Source organism: Trichomycterus rosablanca, chromosome 7, assembly GCF_030014385.1.
Source record: "Trichomycterus rosablanca isolate fTriRos1 chromosome 7, fTriRos1.hap1, whole genome shotgun sequence".
NCBI lineage: Eukaryota > Metazoa > Chordata > Actinopteri > Siluriformes > Trichomycteridae > Trichomycterus > Trichomycterus rosablanca.
Window position 1 is genome coordinate 35,284,106 of NC_085994.1, and position 27,658 is coordinate 35,311,763.

General features: G+C 42.3%; 1 protein-coding gene across 3 annotated transcripts in view; it reads left to right on the plus strand.

Moving 5' to 3' along the window:
- vps13a (vacuolar protein sorting 13 homolog A) overlaps nt 1-27,658 on the plus strand; it is a 54,653-nt gene that overhangs the window by 17,681 nt on the left and 9,314 nt on the right. Inside the window, exons 21-64 of one of the 3 annotated variants that reach the window (XM_062999304.1) lie at nt 159-291; nt 368-485; nt 1,277-1,421; nt 1,509-1,593; nt 2,199-2,374; nt 2,866-3,022; nt 3,194-3,273; nt 3,366-3,425; nt 3,529-3,721; nt 4,663-4,779; nt 4,871-4,974; nt 5,530-5,697; nt 6,432-6,739; nt 9,068-9,215; nt 9,423-9,564; nt 9,687-9,814; nt 10,263-10,432; nt 10,650-10,879; nt 11,832-12,163; nt 12,340-12,693; nt 12,795-12,896; nt 12,998-13,150; nt 13,562-13,820; nt 14,846-15,006; nt 15,133-15,236; nt 15,952-16,237; nt 16,608-17,027; nt 17,351-17,455; nt 17,554-17,700; nt 18,878-19,009; nt 19,108-19,238; nt 19,678-19,752; nt 20,891-21,020; nt 22,093-22,316; nt 22,677-22,830; nt 23,492-23,638; nt 23,741-23,822; nt 23,904-23,973; nt 24,064-24,178; nt 25,428-25,541; nt 25,722-25,867; nt 27,048-27,129; nt 27,217-27,330; nt 27,537-27,612. In XM_062999304.1, the coding sequence (XP_062855374.1) occupies nt 159-291; nt 368-485; nt 1,277-1,421; nt 1,509-1,593; nt 2,199-2,374; nt 2,866-3,022; nt 3,194-3,273; nt 3,366-3,425; nt 3,529-3,721; nt 4,663-4,779; nt 4,871-4,974; nt 5,530-5,697; nt 6,432-6,739; nt 9,068-9,215; nt 9,423-9,564; nt 9,687-9,814; nt 10,263-10,432; nt 10,650-10,879; nt 11,832-12,163; nt 12,340-12,693; nt 12,795-12,896; nt 12,998-13,150; nt 13,562-13,820; nt 14,846-15,006; nt 15,133-15,236; nt 15,952-16,237; nt 16,608-17,027; nt 17,351-17,455; nt 17,554-17,700; nt 18,878-19,009; nt 19,108-19,238; nt 19,678-19,752; nt 20,891-21,020; nt 22,093-22,316; nt 22,677-22,830; nt 23,492-23,638; nt 23,741-23,822; nt 23,904-23,973; nt 24,064-24,178; nt 25,428-25,541; nt 25,722-25,867; nt 27,048-27,129; nt 27,217-27,330; nt 27,537-27,612 (6,877 nt within the window). The remainder of the gene's footprint in view (nt 1-158; nt 292-367; nt 486-1,276; nt 1,422-1,508; nt 1,594-2,198; nt 2,375-2,865; nt 3,023-3,193; nt 3,274-3,365; nt 3,426-3,528; nt 3,722-4,662; nt 4,780-4,870; nt 4,975-5,529; nt 5,698-6,431; nt 6,740-9,067; nt 9,216-9,422; nt 9,565-9,686; nt 9,815-10,262; nt 10,433-10,649; nt 10,880-11,831; nt 12,164-12,339; nt 12,694-12,794; nt 12,897-12,997; nt 13,151-13,561; nt 13,821-14,845; nt 15,007-15,132; nt 15,237-15,951; nt 16,238-16,607; nt 17,028-17,350; nt 17,456-17,553; nt 17,701-18,877; nt 19,010-19,107; nt 19,239-19,677; nt 19,753-20,890; nt 21,021-22,092; nt 22,317-22,676; nt 22,831-23,491; nt 23,639-23,740; nt 23,823-23,903; nt 23,974-24,063; nt 24,179-25,427; nt 25,542-25,721; nt 25,868-27,047; nt 27,130-27,216; nt 27,331-27,536; nt 27,613-27,658) is intronic. The other 2 variants (XM_062999305.1, XM_062999307.1) reach the window with 2 other exon arrangements.

The window sequence follows — 27,658 nt, forward strand, 5'->3', positions numbered from 1 at the left end:
GTATTTGGACACCTGACCATGAGCTTGTTAGACATTCCATTATTTTATGGTACTAAAATAATATGGCTTTTATGTGAGCTTTTTAGCAAGACTTTAAAATATGTCTGTGGGAATTTGTGCCCATTTGTATGTCTGGTCTCTGATGTTGTATCGTGCAGATGTCCAGTCAGAACAAATCCACCTTACCTCAGCTGTCAGTGGGAAAAAACACCATAGAAGACATCATGTCTCGAGCCTACGACAGCTTCGACGTCCAACTCAGCAGCCTGCAGCTTTTATATACCAAACCTGGTACTGATTCATTCATCTGCTTTTGCTCTTCCTAACACTGACTTCATTTAAACACACATTTATTTTTTGGTTTCAGAGGGGGACTGGAAGAACGCTCGGAAGCAGAGACAGTCCGCCCTTCACATTCTGGAGCCGGTGGATCTAAAAGTGGTGTTCAGCAGAGCCATGGTGGTCACCGACTCCAGGATGCCGAAGTATGTATACGTCAGTGCATGACTCTCAGTGCGCAATACAGAACTGATATAAACCTGCCCTGTGTGGGTGAAAAGAAGGGGGGGGGTGTTAGTTACAACCTTCCTCGGTTAGGAGTGAAGGTCTGCAGCAAGGAAAGAAATGCACAAAAAACATCAGCAGTGGAGAAACTCGTCGGTTTGAATCTCAGCTCTGCTACCGACAGGCTGGGCACCTACACGACCAATGATTGGCTTGTTCGGATGAGGAGTCTCTTCATAACTGATGCAATGATGACCTCTGCTGGCTGATTGATGGTACCTGGACAGAGATAAGGGATAATGGGATTAGTGCGTGACTCTCCATGCACAAGACCGAGCCCCATATGAACCCGCCTCGTGCAGGTGAAAAGATGCAATTGACTACTGCACACGTGTTGGAGGGTAAGTGTGTTAGTCACGGCTTTCCTCAGTCAGGAGTGGAGGTCAACATCAGTTGAGAGAAAGCGCAATGCAATGGGGTAATTGGATGTGACTAGATGGGGGGGGTGGGGGGGGGTTAGTGCAAAAAGAAGAGTAGGAGTAAGTATAGAATGTGAACTGGCTGTCACAATATGAGTTAATCTCACAGCCTGCAACTGACTTGCAAGTGAGGTGATTTGGAGATACCGAATTGGCCGTGACTATTTTGTGTTTGACATTAAACTTGAACTGATGAATCTTGTGTAATGATTAACTACCTGTCCTGATTGTACCAAAGTGTGACATTAAAATCCTCATAAATACAGTAAATAACCTTCAATATCTTCTCCTAGGTTTAAGATTTTCGGCGAACTCCGTCTGCTCTCTCTGCGCATCTCTGACGACAAAGTGCGCGGCGTTCTGGAGCTGATTGACAGCATTCCTCTTCCTGAGAGCAGCTCTGCACCTCGCCCTGCTGCCTCACAGGTCACGCCCAAGGTGTGTGTGTGTGTACTGTATGTTATGTCACACGATAGGTCACATGCTTGTGTATGGCTTATAATGAAGTGTTTTTTCTGTTTGTAGAGTATCAAACAGAGAGACACTCCTCAGCTCACCCCAAGGAAACCTGCCATGATCGACCTGCGCTCCTCAGTAATATTCGACTCAGGTTAGACACTCCCACTCACAACACACACAAGCAGTTAACACCTGATGATCTCTCTACATAGACACTTTTTACGTCACTTTATGCTCTCCCCAGAAGAAGGCATGTCTAAATTCTTAGACACCTTAAAATGCTGCCTACTGAGGTGCCTTATTTTTAAGTGATAATCTGACTGAATGACGATGGAGCATTCAATGCTTCCGTAGCACTGAAGGCAATCCCAGCATTCAGTGTGGCACAACTTTTCTCACAAAAAATTACGAGTGCAGAGCAACGTGCTTTTCAAATAAAAATAAATTCTCATTGATTTTTAATTTGTGTAAAGGTGCAATTATTTGCAAATTCAGGCTCGTCAATGACATGCTAGCGGGTTGTGCCACCTCAGCCCATTGGTTTGAATGACCTGAGGCTAACCGTGCTGTCTAAGTAGTGTGTCTAAATAACCTGCCTTATGAATTCAATGTCTTATTAGAATCCTCTCTATTTAGGCAGCTGCCCAGGTAGGCAGTAGGCAGCAAGGCAGCTTACTAGGTTTTCAGACAGACCCCTAGTAACCAGCTTGTTTTTATTATGTGTGTGTGTGTGTGTGTGTGTGTGTGTGCTGCCAGGCTCAGAGGAAGACTTGTTCTTTGATGCACCCAGTTCACCAGTTGAGGATCTGCCATTCTTTGAAGCCAATTGTGGCTCTCTGGAGCGACCAGCCTCTGTAAAGAGAAAAGCTCTGGTGAAGCAGGACCCCAAGAAGAACATGACCGAGTTCCTTCTCAATTTCGAAATAAACCAGGTCTGAAAAGTCTTCAAACTTTATTATTAATACATTGCTGTGTCCTTCTGATGTGTGCAGTGGCTGTTTTTTTTTATTGTCACATGGAGAGTCACACTATGCTCTGTGTGTTCCTCTATTACTGGCTGGCACCTCGACCAGCTGCTGTTTGGTGACCTTCTCTCTGTCAGACACTGCCAGATGTGTCAGCTGAGAAACCAACCAGGCCGGAGCACCACTGAGTCTCGATTTTGAATCCTTGAACTCTCCACAATAGTGGGATATCATTATACATGGCAACCATAATAAAGAAGTAAAACTTAGCTCACCTACTTGTGTATCTCAGAAGCTTATTAAGCAGATAAGGTTGAGAATTCGAATCCCAGCTCTGCCATGCAGCCACTGTTGGGCCCTTGAGCAAACCTTCTTGGCTCCTTAAAATACCTCTCATGTACAGTTAGTTGGGGTGATTATTAGTAATCAAGTGTTTTTTGTGTATTTCTGTACTGCAGTTGACCATCCAGCTGTGCTGCCTTTCGGCAGGACTAGAAGTGCCTGTCCTGCGCCTGGACATCGAGGGTCTGGGGACCGAGCTCAAAGTGCGAACATTTGATATGTCCTCATACACCTTTCTGCGGGAGATCTGTCTGGAGTGCTCCGAGTACATGGGTATGTTCTCTTAAACACACACACGCACACACTCACACACACACACACACACACACACACACACAGACTGGTTCTAAGTTTTATTATGAGTTGTGACATCTGGACTTATGCTTTGTCTGTTTTGTGTGTGTGTGTGTGTGTGTGTGTTTGTGTGTGTGTGTGTGTTTAAAGATGGGGAAGACAAGAAGGTTCACCTTATCACCACCCTGGACAACACTGAGGACGATCTGCTCACGCTGGAGTATGTAAAGGTGAGGTGCTCGATTAGTTTGCTGATTTTCTGATCTTGAAGAACGAAATAAAATGCACATGGATTAAACTTGTTTCTTTTTGTCTTTTTTAGGCAGATAAAAATGCTCCAGATTTTAAAAACATCTACAAAAACACAGAGCAGCTCATCAAGGTAAATCATATCATCCAAATCAAATTAATTAGTTGGAGCCGTGTCCAGATCATTTTGGCCATATAGTGTACATTAATTTATAATTCTTCTCTTTTTGGGGCAGGTGAATTTCTCCTCCCTGGATGTTCATCTCCATACCGAAGCCCTTCTCAACTCCATGAACTTTCTAAACAGTCTCCTCCCTCCATCGAAGAATGAGACCCCTGCAGAGCAGCCTGCAGTCACTCAGGAGGACGAGGGAGAGGGAGACAGTGAGGACGACAAAAAAGAGGAGTCCACTGTAGCCAAGAGATCCGGTATGTCATATTCATTTTATCCAAAGCGACTTACAGTACAGTGACAGTATATTGTATAAGCAATTGAGGGTTAAGGGCCTTGCTCAAGGGCCCAACAGTGGCAACCTGGCAGTGGCAACTACTCAAGTACCTTAACCGCTAGGCTACAACTGCCTACAATAACTGCGAACCATCAAAACACCACAATTCAGTCTAGTCAGTCCAGTCACCACAATTCTGTCTTGCTTGTTATGGATTGGATCTCTGTGATTTGTAGCTGGTTAATAAATCACTTGCAGGGGCGCTCGGCTGGTGCAGCGATCCAACGCACTAGCTCACCACTAGCAGAGTGTTCTTAGCAGAACCTGGCCAGGCAGTTGGCCGTGTTTGAAAGAGGGAAGGTCGGACGGGGTCTCTTCCTGCTGCCCCTGCAATTTGTGATCTCTGGGGCTCCTGCATGGGTGAGGGCTTGTGTAGGAAACCAACTCTTGCAGGTGATTAGAAGTGGCGCAAATTGGACATGTATCCACCCATGGAGGATGGAGGTTCCGGCTGAGTCTGGTTCCTCGTAAGGTTTCTTCCTGTAATTTAAGTGCTTGCTTAAGAAGGGTTTTTGGTCTGTTGGTCCTGGGTTTTGTAAAGCTGCTTTGAGACAATGTCTATTGTAAAAAGCGCTATACAAATAAATTTTACCTGACTTGATGTGTCGGGGCAGGCGTGTGATCTGGATCTACTTGATCAGATTGGGGGTTGTTCAAGCAGCAGCGGATATACAAATTGGACTAGATTGGGAGATTAAAGGGGAAAATTATGAATAAAATAAATAAATCATGTGTGCAGAATAATTATTAGTATAATAACTGGAGTCTTGGTTAAATGTTTTTTGCTCTCTTTGCTTTCATCAAAAGTGTCACTCACTGCTGTTTAATCGTACATTCCTTTGTTTCTTCTCCCCACCTCAGCTACGAAAAAGTCCAAGTTTGAGGATGTGGTGAATTTGCACATCAGAGCAGATCTATCCTGCTTAAAAGTCTTTATCAGAGGAGAGAAAGCCAGGATCTCTGAGATCAGTATAGAAGGTAACACGTCCAAACATACACAGACACACAGAAAACACAAATCAGCACTAAACTCGTATCGGCTTCTTTCTTTTTTTCCTTTTTTTTCTAGGTCTGGTGTCTGAAGTACTGATGAAAAAGAAAGCTGTGGAGATTTCAGCCAACCTCAAGAACATTGTTATTTTGGATTGTGATAAAGAGGCCTTGTACAAACAGGTAGGGAGTCTGGCACAAAGCTTTTACTAAAGGTGCGTTCACATTAGGGCAGTTGGCTTGAGCGGTGCGGTAAAAGTGCGAATATGAGACGAATCTGCATTGTGTGGAGTAACCGTCAAATCCAGTCTGACAGCGTCCACATGTTTCTGTGTTCAGCTGAATTTTCCTCACTGTTTCACTGTGCTGAGAAATTGTAAGAATCAGCTTTTCCAAGAGAGTCTGAAACGCTTATTGTTAAAAAAGCTTAACATGGTTTAATGTATTAAAAGAACGACACACAAGCAGTAAACCTCTCTTAATTATTACTGCTCATAAGTTCAATACACTAATGAAATTCCTCAGGCGTTGTTTTAATGCAATAAGTCACGTTAAGCATTGTTTCTATGGCCTGAGTCGCTTTCACCGCATCACATCAAACAGTTTGTCTTATTGGAGGCTCTTTAAAAAGGTCAGCGTATGTGATGAGTTAACGTAATAGACCACTGCACTACTCGAGCTCCCAGACATTAAATGACGTCTTTAAAATAAATTACATTTTGCAATGCTCTTTTCCAGGCAGTGTCCATAGCAGACAAGGAGGTGTTCGATTTCCACATGGTGAACTACTTGGATGCTACAGAAGGGGATGCTTATAATGATATGGAGGTAGTGGACACCAGCGTCACTCTGAGTGTGGGCTGCATTCAGGTCATCTTCCTCAACAAGTTTGTCTCCTCCATTCTGGTGAGTATCAGCTAGTGAAATAAATAGGATTGTGGATTAGGTAGGGTCTTAGTTATAATGCTTGTTATATAGAGATTGGAGCTTTTAATCCCTTAATACAGAATCCCTCCAGATCATCCAGGCATCTTGGTCCTGTCTTGTTTACTTTTCCCTAGCTTATCCCATAGTTAAATGGGATTACATCAGGAGACTGGGATATCCTGTGGCACTGGGCATCAATAACTCAAGAACCCAGTTACAGTCAAACGTTCCTGTTTTATCTAACAGTTTTTCAGTTTGGAGACTCCGTAGCTAGGTGAAATGCTTTGATCTTTGACTATATCCAGCTATCCACATATATATATTAGAATGCCTTTATTTGTTTGGAAGCTGGAGTCAGATTGCAGGGTCAGCCATCGTACGGCTCCCCTGAAGCCGAGAGGGTTAAGGTCCTTGCTCAAGAGCTCTACAGTGGCTGCATGGCAGGGCTGGGATTCAAACTCTCCCATCAATTTATGAAAAGGAACATATATTTTTGGTCTCATTTTATTTGTGGATTTTTAATATTTTAAGAAAGTTTGGCCTTAAATCTCAGTGAAAAAGAAAATTATCTATGTAAACAGACAGACAGATAGAGAAACAGTTAGATAAATAGATATGAGATTAGGAATAAAGCATTTTTCATTACCTCTTTTATCCCATTCTGCCAAGGGCACCATAAATCCTGAAGCTGACTCTCTCTGGTCTCTCTCCAGGCCTTCGTCAATAACTTCCAGGAAGCTAAAGAGGCTCTAGCCGAGGTTACTGTGCAGGCAGCGGAGAAAGCAGCCACAGGCGTGCTGGAACTCGCTGAAAAAAGCACACGCATCTCACTGAATGTGAACATCAAAGCTCCCCTCGTTTTCCTCCCACAGTCCTCCGTTTCCAACAACGTCGTCGTGGTCGACCTGGGTTTGGTGACTGTCCAGAACTGCTTCGAGATCGTTCCCTCTAAAACACACACGACTATTCCCCCTATTTTGGAGAATATGAGTGTCGCTTTGAGTGACCTGAAGATGTACAGGTGGGTAGCTCGTGCACTTATAAACTCACATCTGTTTGTTCAGGCTTCTTTTATTAAAATGCTTGATTTTTTTTAAAACTTGGCAACCCTACAGAAATAGTCTGCTTTATTATTTCTTTTACTATTTAGTAATAATTTCTGTCTAGACATTGGGTCTGTCTGAAAACCTAGTGAGCTGCCTACTGCCTACCTAGACTGAATTACATAGTAGAAAAGATTCTAATAAGACATCGACTTATAAGGCAGATTATTTAGACACACTACTTAAACAGTGATTACATCACTGCAGTTTTGCTTACAAAGCTAACACAGTTAGCCTCAGGCCGTTCAAACCAATGGGTTGAGACGGCACAACCCGCTAGATGCCAGTTAACATCTCCCTTTGTGTACCGAACATAGTTAAACTGTCACTGACAAGCCCAAATTTGCAAATAAATGACACTTGTGCACCTTTATACGAATTAAATTAAATCAATGAGAATTCATTTACATTTCTAAAGAACTCCATTAGTTGCTCCGCAATCATTCGCCATATTTGTCATTTTTTGTGAGAAAAGTTGTGCTGCACTGAATGCTGGGATTGCCTTCCCCACTAAGGAAGCATTTGATGCTCCTCGTTATTCAGTCAGATTATCACTTCGAATTAAGGCACCTTATTAGGCAGAATTTTTAGGCAGCAAGAATTCAGACAGCCTTCTTCCTTAATTAGGTTTTTTAGACAGACCCATTATTTTTAATAATGTCTAGACAGACATGATTTTTTTATAATAATGTCCATCTAGATGCCCAGCTGGCCGACAGCACTGCTGAGATTGGAACCTGGACCACTCGGGCACCTTTATTATTTTGTTATAATATTATTATAAGCACAAATAAATAGATGCAACCTCCTTTCAGACCCTTAGGGGGTCTGGAGTGAAAAGGGTGCAGCTTTCACGAGCGATTTTGGGAGCATCGATGACACCCTTACAAATGTTCATTACCATATATAGTTTATTATATAATTAACAGTATTATACTATTAATGACTCCTAAAAATATTAATATTATTATAGTCATTATCATTATATAGTAACATCTTTGTATTATCCTATGGTATTTTATTTACTCTATCTGTATTTACTTTGTGCTGGAGCTGCTGTAACACTTAAATTTCCCCCATGAGGATCAATATAGGAATCTTATCTTACTAGCTGCTTACAATGGTGGGGTTTTTGCGTTGTTGTTAATACTGATTAATTTTGGCATATGTAGGGCAAATTACAGATAAACTCTGATGTTAATCACAATATAGAATAGAATAGAATAGAATAGAATAGAATGCCTTTATTGTCATTGCACAGTGCACAACGAAATTTTTTGAGCATCTCCTTGACGGTACATGTATGTACACACAGACATATATATACACATGTATTTACAAAATAAACATATACACATCTAGATACAGAAATAAACGTGTGGTTTTAAGAACTTTCCAGAAAAGAAAAGAAGAAGAAGGTTATTGCACGGTCTCTATAAATTGCACATTATTTCCTAGGATGTAAAGTTTGATAGTTTAGTGTTTTTATGGCGGAGGGGTAAAAGCTTTTCAGGAGTCTGGAAGTACGGGCCTTGATACTCCTATAGCGCCTACCAGAGGGCAACAAGGAGAACAGGTTGCAACAAGGGTGAAATGAGTCCTTTATGATGTTTGTGGCCCGACGCAGGCATCGGGTTTTGTAAATGTTCTCTAGTGAAGGCAGCTCAGTGTTGATGGTTCTCTGAGCTGATTTGATTACCCTCTGAAGAGCCTTCTTGTCAGCCTCAGAGCAGCTGGCATACCACACCAGAATGCCATGGGTGAGTATGCTTTCCACCGTGCTGCGATAGAAGGACACCAGTAGCTGCTTGGACAGGTTGGCCTTTCTTAGTGTCCTTAAAAAGTAGAGCCGCTTCTGTGCTTTTTTCACTAGAGAGGTGGTGTTGGTGGTCCATGTGAGGTCCTGGGAGATGTGTGTGCCTAGGAATTTGAAATTAGACACTCTCTCTACTGTGTTTCCTCCGATGTCTAAGGGTGTAGGTTCCTCTCTCTGTCTCCTGAAGCTGATGACCATTTCTTTTGTTTTAGAGGTGTTGAGTGCCAGGTTGTTAATGGAGCACCATTCAAACAGTTTGAGGACTTCTTCCCTGTAGGCAGACTCATCTCCATTCTGTATTAATCCAATTACAGTGGTGTCATCTGCAAACTTGATGATTGAGTTTGTGCTGTGGGTTGGTGTACAGTCATGGGTGTAGAGGGAGTAAAGAAGTACTTTAAAGTAAAATGTTTTTCTCCTCTGTGTTTAGAGCCACATTTGAGGATGAGAAGTTCGAGTCTGACATTATGTTACTGAAGCCTGTAAACATGGATCTCTCAATTAAGCGCAATCTCTCGGCCTCCTGGTACCACAGCATCCCAGACATCCAGATCAATGCACACCTCAAACCCATGAGTGTAAGTATTAAAGCTAAATTGGGTAGAATTTTGGTTCTGGTGGTCAGTTTCCTCTTGATCCCACTTTCCATCCATGCACATGGACATAAAGCCCGCCTTTTAGAAGCAATGGCCAATAGAGTTCACTTACTTTGGTTTGCTTGCAAGCTGTCAAACTTAGCAATGATTCGCTATATCTGAGGGGATTCTGCTTTGTGTGTACTGTAGCTCATCCTGAGTCAGGAGGACATGACTGTCGTCTTAAAGACTCTGAATGAAAACCTGTCCGAGACGTCGGATGCTGTTCCTGCTCCAAAAGGTTCCGATAAAGCAGAGACTGTGTCTACCAAAGAGTCTCAGGGATCTGGAGGTACATAAAAAGGATAGCAAGTTTTCTCAGTGCTGACTTATAGATGGAATCTGTGTAGTTAATGTACTGTAACATTCAAGTTTTTTTGTTTGTTTGTTTTTTGTGACTGTTTATCTGGTCAGCAGGGACCACAGTGGTAACGGCAGCAGTGGTGGAGGGCCAGAAGGCTGCTAAGCTCAAAAGCACTCTAAAACTACACTTCAAGTTTGATTCGTTGACCCTGATTCTTTACAGCCCACGTGGTACCGAGGTAAATTGGTGTTATTTCTTCTTGCATGCATTTAAGATCAGCAGAAGTGTTTGCCGACTGCTTTCAGCACATCTATTCATACTTTAGTGAACACCTGTACAAATGCACATTCGTGTAATCAGTCTAGCCAGTCAGATGTGTGTGTGTGTGTGTCATAAATAAAGAGAGAGAGATATACTTTATTTGTCATATATACATATACAGATGTACAGTACAATGTTCTTTCTTCACATATCCCAGCTTGTTTGAACGCTGGGGTCAGAGCGCAGGGGGAAATCTAGAAAATAAAAGCAGACCCATCAGAAAGATGTCCAAGTTATTCTTTTTATCTAACAGTTAAGTCACACTTTAAGGTGGCAGGAATGTTTTTTTTTTTACTTGGCAGCTGGTACTATACAGGACTTTAATTCAATGTTCTGGATCCATGTTTCTGTCATATTGTGTTCAGACTACACTGTCGGACCCTCACGATGAGCAGTTGAAGCTGGCTGAGTTTACTCTCGGCACCATCTCCACTGCAGTACACATGTTTTCAGACAGCTCTATGAAGGCCTCCTTCAAACTGGATGAATGCTTGTTGGATGACAAGAGGAAAAGGGTCAACATGATCACCTCCAGGTTAGGAGTTAAAATTCCAGTTCTAAAAGTCACACCAGGGCCAAGGAATACAATTATTTTATTAGTTTTTAATTAATGTGTTTTAGTCATGTATTATGTAGGTCACACATCTCACTGACATACAAAATCATCCATGTGATATTAACTGTATTTTAACCAGACAGGTTTTGCTTAAATATTCTCTGTTTTTATATGCATCTGTTATTGTTGGTGTCAGAATGATGGCGATGCGCAAGGGTGCTGAGAAAAACAACATGGTGGAGGTGAACTATCGCCAGGGTCGGGACGGCACCACACTGGACACTATAGTCCAGGACCTGTACCTCTGTGCCAGCATGGAGTTCCTGCTTACTGTGGCTGATACTTTTCTCAAAGCCATGGATCAGGGCTTCTCCAGCCAGCCCAAAAACAACAACAAGCCGTCACCCACGTTCAGCAAAGATGCAGGTTGTTATGATGTTACATTTACATTTTTGGCATTTTGCAAACGCTTTTATTCAAGGCGACTTACAGTACTGTGGTAGTATATTGTCTAAGCAATTGAGGGTTAAGGGTCTTGCTCAAGGGCCAAACAGTGGCAACCTGGCAGTGGTGGGGCTTAAACCAGCGACCTTTCGATTACTAGTCCAGTACCTTAACCACTAGGCTACAACTGCACTAAAGTATATTTTTATAAATAAGTTTAGGCCATGAATGATGAATACAGTCTAAACAACTGAGGGTTAGGGGTCTTGCTCAAGGGCCCAACAGTGACAACTAAGAGGTAGTGGAGCTCAAACCAGCAACCTTTTGATTACTAGTCAAGTACCTTAACCACTGAGCTACAACTGTTATTATCAACTTCCTTCTGGAAACCTTGATTTGTTCTTTCTGTCAATGTCTAAAGAGCTTTGCACGCTCTCATGGTGTCTGCTTGAGTTTGTACTCCTGTATCCTTCTATTTTCAAAAAACAAACATGCAGAAGGTTGATTGACTGCATCTAAGGTGCTCTGGTGGTGCAGATATCTACACTAACCCACCTCTGTCAGGCGTCTACACAGACATGATTGGAAGGGGGGTCTGAGGAAGGATGGGGGTGGAGTCAGTGGTGACTGAAGCCATGTGATTGGTTGTCACCCTGTTCGGGGTGTATTTCTGCTTTCCCTCCACTGTTTTTAAGTGATGAATGACCTACAGTAACCCTCACCACCACCACTGTAAATGCCAAAATAAGATATAAATGTAAGCTCTAAAAATAGTTTTGTGTTTATCTAAAATGAAGTGCTATAAACTGTTTGGAAACTGAATCATTGTAGAAATCGTTGTGATTTTATTATGTAGCCCTAAGTAAATTTATGACCCTCCTTATCTCCATCGATCCTCAGTATTGATGCACTGTGTTATTGCATTCTTCCCCAGCTGCTCCTGCTCCGCCTGCGGTGGCAAAATCAGAAATGAACGTGGTGGTGAAGAACCCTGAGATCGTCTTCGTGGCTGACCTGAGCCGGGCTGATGCTCCGGCTCTCGTCATGACCACGCAGTGCGAGCTGCTGATGAAGAGCGATGCCACAAGCCAGCTCATGACGGCCGCCGTGAGGGACCTGAAGGTGGTCGCGTGCCCGTTTGTGCATGATGAGGAGGAGACCAATTTTACCACGGTCTTGCAACCGTGTCAGGTGTTCTTCAACAGAAGCCAGTCCCTCACTCAGCCTCAGGCGATAGAGCTCTCCATTAACTCCCTAACTTTAAAGGTATGTACCCAGCAAGCTTGACGCTATTGCTTGTCACAAGAATTTGAAGGATGTCTGTGGGAATTTGTGCATTTGTATGACTGGGCTGGGCACTAATGTTGGTCATGAAAGTCTGATTTGATGTTCCAGTGGATGCAATTGACCACAGTGTGTTTACTTGTTGTCACCTATCCTAGGTGTCTCCCATAATCATAAACACCGTAATCACCATCCAGTCGGCGCTGACCCCCGCGGCCGAGACCCCGGAGGAGCTGGAGAGCCCCGTACCCCCTGACCTGTGGGAGTGCCGCAACTGGCGGGAACTCAAACTCTGGTTCCTGGAAGAAGAAGGGGAGGAAGACGCCAAGTCTGTGGTACCTCTCGTTCCCCAGGGCGAGTCACTTCAGCTTAAAATTTCCTCCATCTGCCTGACTCTGGAGGCAGGTGTGGGTCATCGGACAGTCCCCATGCTGCTCGCCAAGTCCTCCTTTCATGGAGATGTGAAGAACTGGAGTACCCTGATCAACCTGGAGTGCCATCTCAACATGGAGGTACGTCTGATGCTCAAGACCGTTAACCCTCAATTGCTTGTATTACACAGACCTCATATAACTAATAATATAAATAATACATGTATGTTAATGTGTCTCAGGTGAATTATTATAACGAGATTATGGGAGTGTGGGAGCCACTGCTGGAGCCGCTCGAAGACGAGGCCAAAGATGGTTTCAGACCTTGGACACTGGATCTAAAGGTTTTGTTATACATGCTCAGAAGTGTATTTCTTAATCTAAATAAAAAACTGATGTGTCCCGTTTCTATTTGAACATGTTTGATTTTCTTTCTTAAACCCAGATGAAGAAAAAGCCAGCAAAGCAGTCAGGAGTATCAGACGAGGTGGATTACATTGTTCCAGATTACAAAACTGTCATCAGCATCACCAGCAGAGATCAGCTCAACATCACCCTGTCCAAGTGTGGTCTCAACATGCTCAGTAACTTAGGATCGGTATGGAATCTTTCATATTAATAGTGAAATTGAACTTGGGGTCATGTCCCAGCTCTGGTATCGACCGACCAGGCACCTGCACAAGACACTTGATTGGCTGTGTGTCTGTGGGGGAGTGGGACAATGGTCAGTGTTGCAGTTATGACCTAGTCTATTGGGCATTGGATGGACCTGCACAGTATGGGGGGTGGCTGATTATGCAATACTCTCTGTGTAACCCCGCCTCTGAGATTGGAATGGCTTAGATTGGAATGGCTTAGACTGGAATGGCTGAAAAAAGGGAAAATTGAATGAATAGAGATAAATAAATAATAATAATTAAAAAAAAGTAAATATGTGAGATTGCATGGGGGAAGCAAAACTGTTGTCTTAAAAAGTCAAAGGCATAAAGTGTAGTGTTATTTATTCCAGGCGTTCGCAGAGGCTGCTAAGCAGACGGCCGATTGTTTCCAGAAGGACCAGGCTCCCTTCGAGGTGAAGAATCGTCTGGGCTTGCCAGTGGCGGTCCTGCACAGTGAGGTGTTCAAGCCTATCGGTAAGGACTCTAATAGTCGGGTGGTGGAGCTGCAGGACGGAGAGAGCTTAAACATGGACTACACGCTCACGGCCACCGATGCTGATCAGTTCTCTGCTATGACCAGCCTCAGCAGCAAAAACTACATTCAGCCAAGTAAGAAAGTTTCCTTAGGTCATGAATAAGGCCCTACCTTATTCATACTTTAATGTGGAATTTGAAGTATGTCTGTGGGAATTTGTGCATTTGTATGGCTGGGCACTGACTCAATTTGCTGTGAAATTTAAAATTCATGTGTGTTTTAATGCGATTTTAACATTCAAGTGTCTCACATTTGCTGGTTAATTTGCACTATGAGGCGTCCTAACAATCCTACAGCAATTTAGTTAGCAATCACCTAGTCAAAATGTCCAAGATGTCGAAGTTTAAAGCAGATAAAAACATGACTCGGGTAACTGAGTGTGGAAAACTTCCAACCAGTTCTGTGGACGCAGAGGGGGCCTGTCAAAACACGGATGAGAATTTTCGTCTTTGAGACAGAGCTTGATGTTTTAGCATGTCACAATTTGAAGTATGTCTGTGGGAATTTGTATGGCTGGACACTGGTTAAGAAAGCCTCAATTGATTTTCCAGTTCATTCCAAAGCTGTTTAGTGGGTTTGAGGTCAGAGCTGATAGTTTCTTCAAACCGAGCTTGACTTCATGTCTTTATAGACCTTGTTTTGTGCACAGGAGCACAGTTATGCTGGAATAGGAAAAGGCCTTTCCTAAACTGTTGCTGCAAAGTTGGAAGCATATAATTTCCCTTATATAATTGCTTTTTTACACCCGTCTTCCTACGGCAATTCAGTTAGCAATTGGTTAGTCAAAATGTCCAAGATGTGGAAGTGTATATAATAATATATGATAATAAATAATTATATATATTATATATAATATATAGTTATGTTTATGGGTTTAGGTAAAATCTGTATTTTTGAAAAACAAGATCCGTAAAATTAAACACATTTCGTAAATGTATACATCTTGGAGCACTGCAATATACGTACAGCACAGACGAGGAGTGTAGTTCAATCACATGACATTAATGATCACATCAAAGCAAATTTAAGCCTTGGCCATCAGTACAGCAGTTTTCTAATATAGAACCAGTGTGTGAAGATTTGTTTTTTATCATTTCAGCTCCTGTCGGCCACACGGCTGCCAGCGTCATCCCTCTAATCAAAGTGGGTCGGGGCATGTACAGCGTCATGCATCTGGAGTCTGGGGTTACACGCTTCTTCATCTGTCAGATCAACTCCAATGACGGGAGCAAGTTCGTCCAGATTCGTTCACCTTTCCAGGTACCCAAAACTTTTGCATGGATTTTTCTAAAGGACCCACAACATTACTGTTGCTGTATTAACCAATGGAGAAACAATTATTCTCATGATTATTACAAATAGAAATCTGTTTTGTTTTGTGTGCAGATCATTAATCACTTTTCGGTGCCGTTCCGGGTGTACGAGGGCTCACGTTGTCTGGGTGTTTGTCTTCCTACCGAGGAATTCTGTGTCCCTCTGGGCTCCTACAGGTAAGTGACCAAGGCGATAAGATAAACATGCAGATGCTGTTTTTATCTTGTTATTTTAAAACCGACCAACTAATGGGTCTCAAAATGTTGTGCAAGGTAATGACACTCAAATTAAACACCCTGGTTCGAATCTTGGCTCTGCTACCATCAGACAAAATTGGCCACAGAGTCTGCTGGGTGGAAAAAAAAGCATATGTGTTTTTAAAAATGTCTAGGCGGGTGGCACAGCTAGCCCATCACGACTGAGATCCAGAGTTGAATCTTAGGTGTGCTATCAGCCAGAGGGGCGTCTACACAGACATAAAAAACTGGTGCTGAAGCCCTATGAATGCGTTTGAGGAGGGTATATGCGCCTGCCTTATTCCCCCATCCGACACATTCCAGTTCCCTCGATCCTGCGCGATATCTGGCCACATGTGCGAATCCACCGAAGCACCTCACAGCGAAAAGTTCCTGGGTTTGATTTCCAGGTGGAGCGGTCTGGGTCCTTTCTGTGTGGAGTTTGCATGTTCTCACTGTGTAGGTTTCCTTCGGGTGCTCCAGTTTCCTCCCACAGTCCAAAGACGTGCAAGTGAGGTGAATTGGAGATACAAAATTGTCAAAAGACTTGAACTGATGAATCTTGTGTAACCTGTTATGTCATGAATGTAACCAAAGTGTGTAAAACATGATGTTAAAATCCTAATAAATAAATAAACACATTTTTGTGTTACAGATCACAGCTATGCCTGCAGCCTGTCATCGACGGAGACGAGGAGTTTAAGTGCTCTGAAGTTTTCAGCTATGGACAACTCAGTGAGAAAGCCGACGAGTGCGTGGAAAAGACGTGCCATCACAGAACCAATGCTGCTCTCGTCTTCAAGATCAACATGGTTCCTGTTCTGGACACTGTGATGTCCCACAGTACTCAGGAGGAGTGTGACAAACCATACATCCTCCATCTGTGGCCCACTGTGCTCCTCCGGAACCTTTTACCCTACCCCATCGTTTACACCTTAGTGGTATGAAATGTTGTGCTTTGCTTCTGTTGTTTTAATAATGTTTTATTCATTTATAGTCATGGTAGATTGCTAGCAGAGTGTCATTAATGGCTAGAAATTGTATCTGTATGTGTCCACGTACAGTTTACTGCAAAGCTGCAGTATTTCTCTCTGGATTTCCCCCTTTTATCTCCCTTTATCTAGTCATTTTCAATTCCCCATAGTGAATCCACTGCTGTTTGCACAACTCCCAGTCTAATCAAGACTTAAACTGCCACATGAGCCACATGAGACCCGGAGATCACACATTGCAGGGGCAATGTAGTGGGAAAAGACCCCGCCCAACCTTCCCTATCTCAAACACAGCCAATTATGTTTGTTTGATCGACAGGTCAGCGGACACCCTGTGCCAACGACCCTGAAGGAAGGCCACTCATCCCAGCTTCACACTGCCGTCATGGACCGCTCCAGTCTGGACCTGAAGCTGCTGGGCTATCTGCAGCAGGACTGGACAGCCACCTACAACCTCCGTACCGACCACGACGAGATCAGCTTCATTACCTTCCACGCGTCTCATTCGGAGGAAGAGCTCGACGGGGAGGGCTCCAGGGCCGAGCTAGATATCGCCGTCCACGTGAAGAAGGAGCCGGGTCAGGCCATCATAGCCATCCACTCACCTTACTGGATGGTGAACAAAACGGGACGGCTGCTGCAGTATAAGGCCGACGACATCCATCGAAAGCATCCCATGGACTATGACATGCCCTTGCTGTTCTCATTTAAACCACGCAACTTCCTGCACAATAATAAGGTTTGGAAACTGTTCCACGTTAGTATAATAGGATCACATGAGAAACTGGGACTGTTGTGAAGGGCCAGATCTATAGGCTGAACTTAATTCTGCTTCATATTAATCTCTTTATAAAAAGCAGTAAATTGCATAAATTAATTGAAAAAAAATTTATGTATGATGTCCACTTATTAATGTCTAATTTCCAACTACCACTGACCTCATGCGGGCTGGCTGGGGACAGGCAAAGGGCCGGATGTGGCCCAGTGGCTGTACAACGCCCAGGTGTGATTTAGAAAGAAAAATTTCAGTTTCTGTTAAAGCTCTCTGTGTGCTCTCTTTAGGTACGCTTGATGATTTCAGACAGCGAGTTGTCCGATGACTTTTCTATAGACACCGTCGGCAGTTACGGCCACGTGAAATGTAAAGGAAGAGCCAAGGACTATCTGGTATGTAACCATTTTAATAATCGAACCATGTATAAAACCTGGATCATCATTTACTACCCTGATGTCAACCTTTTTGTTTTTTTAATGCGTCCTTTCAGGTGGGGGTGAAGATCGACACCAGCAGTTTCAGCCTGACCCGACTTGTGACGTTTCTCCCCTTTTACATGCTCGTGAACAGAACCAAGCACGTGATTCGAGTGTGTGAGGAAGGACAAGAGGACTGGACTGAAGCAAAACCTGGAGAGGTCAGCACTGTGTGATGTGTGTTTTGTGCATAGTTTCAGTTTCAGACAACAGCTTTAAGTTGCTTGGTATAATTTTTAAGCCTGGTGAAAAGTAAATACTGCACTGTGCTTAAGCTGGGAACATACAGATGAACGTAAATACAATCATTAGTAAATAAATAATATGTGCATTAAAAGAATACATTGATTAAAAGACAGACACCCATGTCTGTATCTCTTCGTATGTGTTCAGGGCGGTTATACCCTTGTGGTTAAGGTATTGAACCTGTAAGCAAAAGGTTGCTAATTAAAACCCCACCACTGCCAGGTTGTCACTGTTGGGCTCTTGAGCAAGGCTCTCAACCCTCAATTGCTTGTTGTTAATATATCTAATCATGTCTGTATATATGCACCTGACTGGTGTATGTATTTATATGTATAGCCCCAAGGAGGCAATATCGAAAGTGCCCAATCACATTTTAATACCAGCATTTAAGCTAGTATTATAAGGGTGACGGTAGCTTTAGAATGACTGAACAGCCATAACTAATGTTAATATGAAATCTTAAATGTTCCTACAGCGTTCGTCTGTCCGAATCTGAGCTCTGCTACCCGGCAGTTTGAGCACCTATGCAAACAACGATTGGCTTGTTGTTCAGGGAGGGTGCCGGAGGGGATTCCTTTTAACTGATGCAATTATGACCTCTGCTGGCTGATTGATGGCGCCTGCACAGAGACGGGGGATGGTGGGATCAGAGTGTGACTCTTCCTGTACAAAGCTGATCCGCATATGAACTTGTCTCATGCTGGTAAAAAGATGCAGTCAGCTACTGCACACGTGTCAGAGGGGGCGTGTGTTAGTCACGGCTCTTCTAAGTCGGAGCAGAGTTCAACATAAGTAGAAAGAAAGCATACTGCAATAAGGTAATTGGATACGACTGGGATAATTGGGAGAAAAAAATGCTCCTGAGGCTACCCACCGTGGACACCCACCCCCATCAGTACATCAATCACTGAGGCACAACCTCGCCAGTATTGCTGGTTTAAACATGTGTCATCTTTTTAGCTCTCAAAGCAACCTGTCAGTCTGAGGTTCAGATTTACAGAGTTGTAGATCTACAGAGTTGAAGTGCTTTATTTTCTCCACCACATCCAAATACGCGTGTATATATAAAGCAGAAGTCTGTTTCTCTTACAGACCGCCACTCCATTCTGGCCAGAGCGAGATTCGAAAAGGCTCCAAGTTAAGGTGGACGGCTGTCAGAGTACTGCTAAAGCGATCGCCTTCCATCAGCCCGAGAACTGCCTCTTACTACACCTGGATAACACTGTGAGGGTTTATTTTTCTCTGAAATAGGACATATCTTTTACATGAATACAAGCAATGCTGTATCTGTGTGGGTTCGAATTTGTCTATGTGGGTTCCAGCTGGGTGGTGTCATTGTTGACGTGAACATGACTGAACAGTCGACTCTGATCCGCTTTTCTGATTATCATGACGGTGCAGCTCCTTTTCTTATCATCAACCACACCAGGGAGGAGCTAGAGTTCCACCAAAGGTAAGAAATAACCTTAACATTTACATTAATGGTTCTAGCATTTAAATATTGAAATCGAGAAATGCCAACATTTTCTCCCAGAATGCAGGGCCACTTGTGCTTATTTGGGTTCCTGGCCACAGATGGCTGTGGTATTTCCAGTATTTGAGAAAGCAGTCGCCACTCAGGCGCTCACTTGCTTCATATAAGTGTAGTATTTGGAATTTCCTTACTAACAATGCAACATTTCATTAATTGTGTGTATTGGTTCTTTAGTATATAAAACTAATATGTATCTTTTATTAAAAAATAAACACAAAAAAGTATGTTAGTTTGTTTTTCCTCTCATTGTTGTGTTAGTCTTTGTCCTGTTTGTTTCTGTTGATGCCCATCAGCCTTTTATGTTTTTGTCTTCATGTCAACATCCTGTTTTTGTCCCTTTTGCTTCACACCAACTTAGCTGCAAGGAGCGTAGAGCCTCTTCTTGGGTTTCAGATGGAACCTTGTCTCGAGGGGAAGAAAGAATGTCCCTCTGGTACCCACACACACATATGCAGCCACAAACACGAGGTTTAACCAGACATGCCACAAGTGTGGTACTGTGTTCAGAAAAAATGCAGAAGTGGAAATGTCCAGCAATGTTCTCTAATTTCATTTCTTTTATGTATGTCATATATTTATGTAATTATTTTGATTATTTGAAATAATTTTACTGCAAACATCTTTTACTTCGTGCACAAAATGTCTTTGGTCTTGTTTTTATAAATACAGACAAGGGATGTGAATGATTACAAAAAACTTGTTTAATTAATGCTTTCGATAAAAACGCTCATTTAAATTCATTTCCAACAGCTCATGATTAGTTTTAATTAAGAGTGAGTAAAAGTGCTGATTTGAAACACGCCCTCACCCACCAGTGTAAGTGTAAAGACGCTTTGGATATTCTAACAGTGTAATCTTATTATGCATTGGTATAGTTAAGCTGTTTTGCGTCAGTATACTGGGGTGTGATGCAAAATATCCATATAATTACACACAGATCCGCAAGTCAGACTCCATAAAGCTAATTTTCTGTTGAGCATACTACAGTATAATAACGACACTAAGGATGTCAAGATGAGCTTTAATATCAAAATATGTATTGTATAAATATTTTAGGTGAATTTTGACCATAGGAATGGGTCAAAGTTGCACCTTAGTGCCTCAAAAATAGAAATCATTTTCACTCAAGTGTTTAATTTTTTTGATAGTTTGCTTTGCTTCCGTTTTTCGGCTTTGTAGATGTAGTGCTGTAAAGTAAAAGAACTGTCTGGTTTTTACAGAGTTGTGGTTTCTGTGCTGCATTTTCTTCTGTAAAGACAGCATGCTTTCTTCCGCCTTCAAACGACTGATGTTCTTTATTACAGAATCAAAATCTGTAGATGGCTCCTTGCTTTCATAATTCCTCTAATGTCTTGGCCCTCTACAATAAACAGCTTGGAGTATTGCAGGAAACTCTGCTTTCCTCTGTTTTCTCCCATGCTTTTTTCTAGGGGCTGCGTAGTGACTGCTGTGTTTCTTGCGCTGAAGTAGCATTTAACAAACTGCATCATATTACACTTCTATCTACAATAGAAGGAAGTGGATTCTTTAGTGTATTCTTATACCATGTGCTTCTGATCTTCGTCTTTTAGCTCTCAGAAGTTAGAGATGGATCAGCTCGGTCCAGGTCAGGCCGTTTACTACACGTGGGCTGAGCCCACAGGATCTAGAATTCTGCGCTGGAATTGGGGAACCTGCAGTGGTGAACTGAAGAATGAGGAGGTGAGTAAAACCCAGACTAAAACTACCCCTCTGGGTAAAGTTAGACCATTACATGTTTAATATTAATACCAATTCATTGATATGAGCTTTTAGACCATTTACAATTTAAATAATTTGGGTTTAATCTGATGATTTGGCAAGTAATTACCTGAACACAATGTAAATATAAGACTGTTTTTTTTGTAAAAGACATAAAATACTTTAGGGTTTAAGGATTTAAGGGGGCCTGTATAACACAGGCATGTTTAAAAAATGATACCCTTTATTGCTCATAATTAATCCAAAAAGCATAAGCATAAAATCTTATTTTATTTGACAGTCACTAAGATTATTGAAATATTTAGATATAGCTTTTTTAACTGTTGTGGATATAGACGTCCAATTTGCTCTGTTTGGTTGGACTGTATTCATACCTCTCAGATTAAGATTACTTTGGTTTAAGCAAATATCTTATAATATTATTACTTATCTGAAAACATGAGGACAGAAGCTTTCGGGAATGATGAGGCAGAGGAATAAGGTTCAACATGTATATATATTTATTAACAAGCAAGCAAAATACTTTAACTGACCATTCAGCACATAAATGACCATAATAATTCCGAACAAGGAACAGCAAAAAGTATAATAAAAACAACAGCCTCACCTCACCAATCAGCTATTTAAATCATTATCCTGCCACCTCTTAGACTGGGAAGCCCGTACAGTCTTGGCAGGAGCTCAACTGATCATGGGCAGCATGTCTGCTCTGCAGGTGAACTTCAACCAAGCTAAGGGGCTAAGGGGTCCTTTTATACCAAAACTTTGAGTGTATACGCAAGCAGGACTGAGGCTCAGGCTAGGCACCTCAATTTTACTGACACAGACACATCTTGATTTACAATGTTATGACAAGTGGCCATTTGCCCAGAGCACTCTTATAAGTAACATCTGTGTCAATATGTGAAAAACAATTTATATTAAGCGGGTCACTGGATGACCTGACAGACACTGCAGTCAAAAAAGAAAAAAGAACAGATTACATTTCCAATACAATCTCTAATTTAATTTTTGACTTGTTGCGTGTGTGTAGGACCTGCTGCTGAACGTGAACAACGAGCTGTATGTGACCTCATTTTATGAGGGGCTCCAGCGTGTGGCTCTGTTCACAACGGATCAACGTGTCTTCAAACTGCTGAATGACAGCGAGAAGGTAGAGCTGGCTGAACAGGAAATCAGTCTTTCGCTGCAGGATGTGGGCATCTCACTGGTCAACAATAACACCTGCCAGGAGGTGGCATACATTGGCATTAACAGGTAGGTAGGGGAGAATCATAACCAGTAAATCAGATGCTAGATCTAGGGCAAGTAAACACCTCCACAGGTGGTCACTCTTGAGAAGTGAGATTACTGCCTGATTCATGTCAGTTTAGAGGTTTCCCATAATCAGATTACAAAAGACCATGGAAACCTAGTATAGATATTATTGCCATAATTTGATTCCTTGAGGTAATCTGGTTTTTTTGCATTAGGTTCAGTCTGAACCCTCTTCCCTCTTGTTTAAGAGACTGATAAGCCAATAAAAGCTTTAGTCGTTTTTTGTATGGTACATTTTAAGTTTTTTGCATTACAGGAAGGCTAAAGTTTCCTGACATTTAATTGTGTTCTTACCTGCAGCTCTGACCTGGTGTGGGAAACCAAGCCGAAGAAAAAAGGCCGCTGGAAGGTTCTGAGCGGAAAAGATGCCGAGTTGTTAGAAAAGCACTACAAAGCCTTTACAGAGAGCAGCCCAGTGAACTACAGCATCGTTGACCTCGAGAACAACTACCAGGTTTATTATAACAGTACATTTATACGCTAAAGCATGGATATAAAGTTCATAGTTCAATTAGATTATATTACTCAAAATATGCTGAAAACAATAGCAATCAATCAAATACAATATATAGTGTTGTAACACAGGAAGTAACACTAGCTACACAAAAAGCACATACGACACTAATTGCAACTATCAACTAACGCCACCACACGGAGAGCTGAGCTATTGCAAGAATGAGCCAAAGCTGCTAAATAATCGACAGTCCCAACTCTTGAGGTGTAAGCCCCGCCTCTACTCCAGTATCTGTCGTGGTGATCGGCGACGCCCCTGCTGAAGCTATATGATCTATTCACTGTCCTCTGGTCGAGCCTCCAGGCAGAACAACGATTCATTGGCCAATTTCCCTGGAGAGAGATGATAGCACACCAAAGCACACGAGTGTGCAAATACTAATGCTACGCTGTGTTATCAGACTGCATAACAATTTGCAGGCATGTTTGGTCATGTCTGTGGGGAGCCACATGACAAGAGAGTTACACCCTTGTCAGTGTAACAGCAACATCTACTGTCTGGTCTTCAAGCAGACAAATAAGAATCAGAAATGAGAAATTCAGAAGTTCATAATAGATGGATGTTTGTGGGTTATAGTAACTCCTGAATATCTCTCTAATAGGTCAGTTTTACTTCCAATGGCTTGGACATGAGGATCCTGCAGCCCTACGATGCACCTCTCCGCAGGAACTTCCTACCAGCTCTGAAAGTAGAGTACAGTGTCTCCGCCAGGCAGAAAACCTACCGCGTTCAAATCAACAGAGTCCAGGTGTGTCAGTTATTAACATAAATAAAAGAACTGAATTGAACAGGTTTATCATTGCAAACATATGAACACAAAGTATTAAGGGATTGATCTTGTGTTTCTCAGATTCAGAATCAGTTGTCGGGAGCCATCTTTCCCTTTGTTTTCTACCCTATTAAACCTCCCAAATCTGTCAGAATGGACTCAGGTTAGCAAACACAACTCTTGCAATACTTTAGAAGCATTTCTGTGTGTTAAGAAGTAATCAGTTGTTTACTTTCTTTTAAAGAGGTGAAACCGTTTACCGATCTGAGCATTATCACCAGAGTAGCGGGGCACTCTGACATCCTACGAATAAAGTATTTTTTTCTTGTCTTTTTTCACATATATGTTTTTGTTAATCTACACACTGTTTTAATGTGTTCTGTTTATTATGTTCGTCTGTGCAGGTATTTTAAGGTGTTGATTCAGGAAATGGACCTGCGGTTGGATCTTGGCTTCCTTTATGCCATTTTGGATCTGTTTACTGCTGAGAATGTTGCCACGGTCACCTCAGAACAACAGGTGATGACACTTATACAGGACACACTCTGCATTAAAGCACATTGCATGAATTGAAACATTGATTGTGATCCAGGCCTTCTCATGGGCTGACCTCACGAATGCATTTTCCCCACAGATACACCGTGCTACATTGTAAAGCACAACTATGGCCTCATCTGCTTCAACTACATTTCCACTGCTTTATAGTCCAGTAGTGGGCCGCTTTATACCACTTATTTCCCCCAATTTTTCTCTCTTAATCTAGTCATATCCAATTACCCTGATTGCGTTACGCTTACCCTCTACCGATACATCCCTCAACTGCTGACTGAGAAGCTTCGCAACTGACACATGCCCCGTCCGACACATGCGCAGTACCGACTGCCTCTTTTCACCTGCACGAGGCGAGTTTATATGCGGATCAGCCTTGTGCACGAAGAGCCACACCCTGATCAGCATAATTCCTCAACTCTGAGCAGGCGCCATGAATCAGCCAGCAGATGTCACAATTGCACCAGTTGTGAGGATCCCTGGTCCAGCTTCCCACCCTGTGAACAACAGCCAATCGTTGTTCATGTAGGTGCCCAGCTCAGCCGAATGGCTGAAGTTTTTAATTAGCACACTCTAGCACTGGTCCCAAGCGCTGATAAAATAAGGAGTGTTGCATCAGGAAGAGCATCTGTCATTAAAACTGTGCAGAGTCTGGTATCAGGACCAGAACAATTCGTTGTACCAACCCCTGAATACGGGAGCAGCTCAAAGGAAAAAAATATCATGTATGATCATAGGCAGTAATAGCTCAGCAGTTAAGGAACCAAAATAGTGATCAGAAGGTTGCTGGAACAAAGCCCACCACCAAGTTGCCACTGTGCCACCTTAACACTAAAATGCTTGTGTTGTATTCAGTCCTAATTGTAAGCTGCTTTGGATAAAAAAAAAGCTACTAATCTGCTAAATGCCATAAATGTATTTAAATATGATATTCAAACATGAAAAATGAAGCAGTTTTGTTACATAAACTGGTTGACTGTTAATAACTGACTAATATTGTTTGGTAAAAGAAATCAGCAAAGATTGCATCCTTAACCCCAACCAGCTCATGAAAGGAGAAAATAGCCATAATCATTAGTCACAGCCGTACTTGTTAAAGAGACTTCATTATATAACCAGGCCATGTCTAAAGTTTTTAATATCACCCTTTCTGCTGCTTTCTTTAACACTGAAGCATTAACTGTGTACACTGTGATGTGTTTCTCAATGTGTGGTTAAGGTGGAGCTGTTTGAGAAGGATATCGAGTATCTGAAGACCAGCCTAAACCACGTGTCAGCCACAGACACTTCTCCCATCAGCTTGTACGAGTACTTCCACATCTCACCCATTAAGGTTTGTCACGTTTTCTTGGTTGTGACCATGCCGTGCTTAGCTTTGCTGCCAGGCAGAGCATTTACACAGCAAATCTAGATTTGCTAAAATTGTCTTTAAAACATGCTGAAGCTGAATAATTAAGCTTGTGTTGTATTGTTCATGATATCATGTATGTCTGTGTATGTGTGGTTTTCTCAGCTCCATCTGAGCTTCTCTCTGAGTTCTGGTGGTGAGGACGGGAACAAGACAAAGAGAGACACTGAAATGATTCCTGTGCAGTCCCTGAACCTGCTGCTGAAGAGTATAGGAGCGACACTTACAGATGTCCAGGACGTCGTCTTCAAGTACTTGTATACACAAAACACTTTTGCAATTGCTCCTTGCTTAAACTGGCCAAAGAGGGCAGCAGACCAGCACATACTACTTATAAAGCGTGTGAAGTCATCAGTAGCTTTAATTTTACCCTTCAGAACCCAAAATGTGTAGTATGACCTCATAGTGACCTCAACCCCTTTTGAACAGCCTTAGAATGAACTGGAACATTGATTGAGGCTTTCTTGACCAACATCAGTGCCCAGGCAAAGAAATGCTCTTTTGACTAAATGGGCACAAATTCCCACAGACATAATTCAAGTCTTTTGAGAGGCCTTTTAAAAAGAGTAGCTGTTGTTATATTTTAACAAGCACATGGTCAATTGTCTGAAGTAAAATACAATAAATCTAACCTTCAGTTATATGCCAGTCATGTAAATGCTGGTAGTGCCAATCTGGTTGATTACAGTATGACAGTTCCTGATCTTGACCTGCTGTGGTTAAAACTTCTGCATTTTTATTTTATTTTATTTATTTATTTATTTATTTATTTTTACCACACACTTCCTGAATTAATACCTCATTTTCACACTGGTTAAGCCTGGATTTCACTTGTGGCGACACACACACACACGCGCGCGCCCCAAAGATGAGCTGAAGCCTTGTCAGTGCTGCCCTCTAGTGGATCTGGAAGTATTTACTATTTATCGTTGTTCATTATTATATGCCAATTCAATACATAGGAGGGTTCTTCAAAAAGTTTCAGCACTTTGTTAAACTATATTTATTAAGAATTTCAAAAACAAATGACATCACTTTTCTACACTGTCACCTCCCGATGCATTTTTCCCAGCGTCGTACCATTTTAATGCCATCAGCAAAAAATGTTTTTGGTTGAGCGCATAGCCACTGATGCACCACTGCTCTCACATCATCACATGAACAACATCTTCCCCTTAAAGCTTCTTTGAGCGTCCAAAAAGGTGCAAATCAGATGGTGATAAACCCGGACTATAAGCTCTCTCTCGTTCTCTCAGACCTGGCCAACTACTACTCCTCCCACCCTCACCGTTTCCAACCAAAATATAAAAGTGCAGAAACTTTTTGAAGATCCCTCGTATTGTGCATTAATATTAATATGGTATATTGTGTATCCTAGCAACAATATTGCAGCAAGTTTGTTTTTAAGGTGTGCATTTTTGTAATACTCAGGCTGGCCTTCTTTGAGCTGACCTTCCAGTTCTGCACCACCCAGCAGCTGCAGTGGGAGGTCGTCCGCCATTACTCCAAACAGGTCATACAGAAGCTCAACCTTCTATATTGTACATTTACAGTTTGCGGTATTATTGGTGTTTATGAGCAATTTGTGTGTTTGTTCCAGGCCATCAAGCAGATGTATGTACTTGTGCTGGGGTTAGATGTACTCGGTAACCCATTTGGTCTAATTCGGGGTCTGTCCGAGGGAGTTGAGGCCTTCTTCTATGAACCATACCAGGTGAGACACTCAATAAGCAAATCGATGTATTTAACTGATGGTAATGGACTCCACCATATTTGTCTAACATGTTGTTTTGGGGTCGGCCACCTGCCCTGTCTGTGTAGACATCTGGTCGGCCAGTAGCACAGCAGAGATTCAAACTAGGAAAACGAACACTGCATGTGTGGTATCTGTAAAAATCTCTGTGCGTTGTTGTTCCCTAGGGAGCTATTCAGGGTCCTGAGGAGTTCATGGAGGGTATGGCTTTGGGGATGAAGGCCCTGGTTGGAGGTGCAGTAGGTGAGAGATCGCAGACACACCAAAACACATTTCACAAACTACTCAG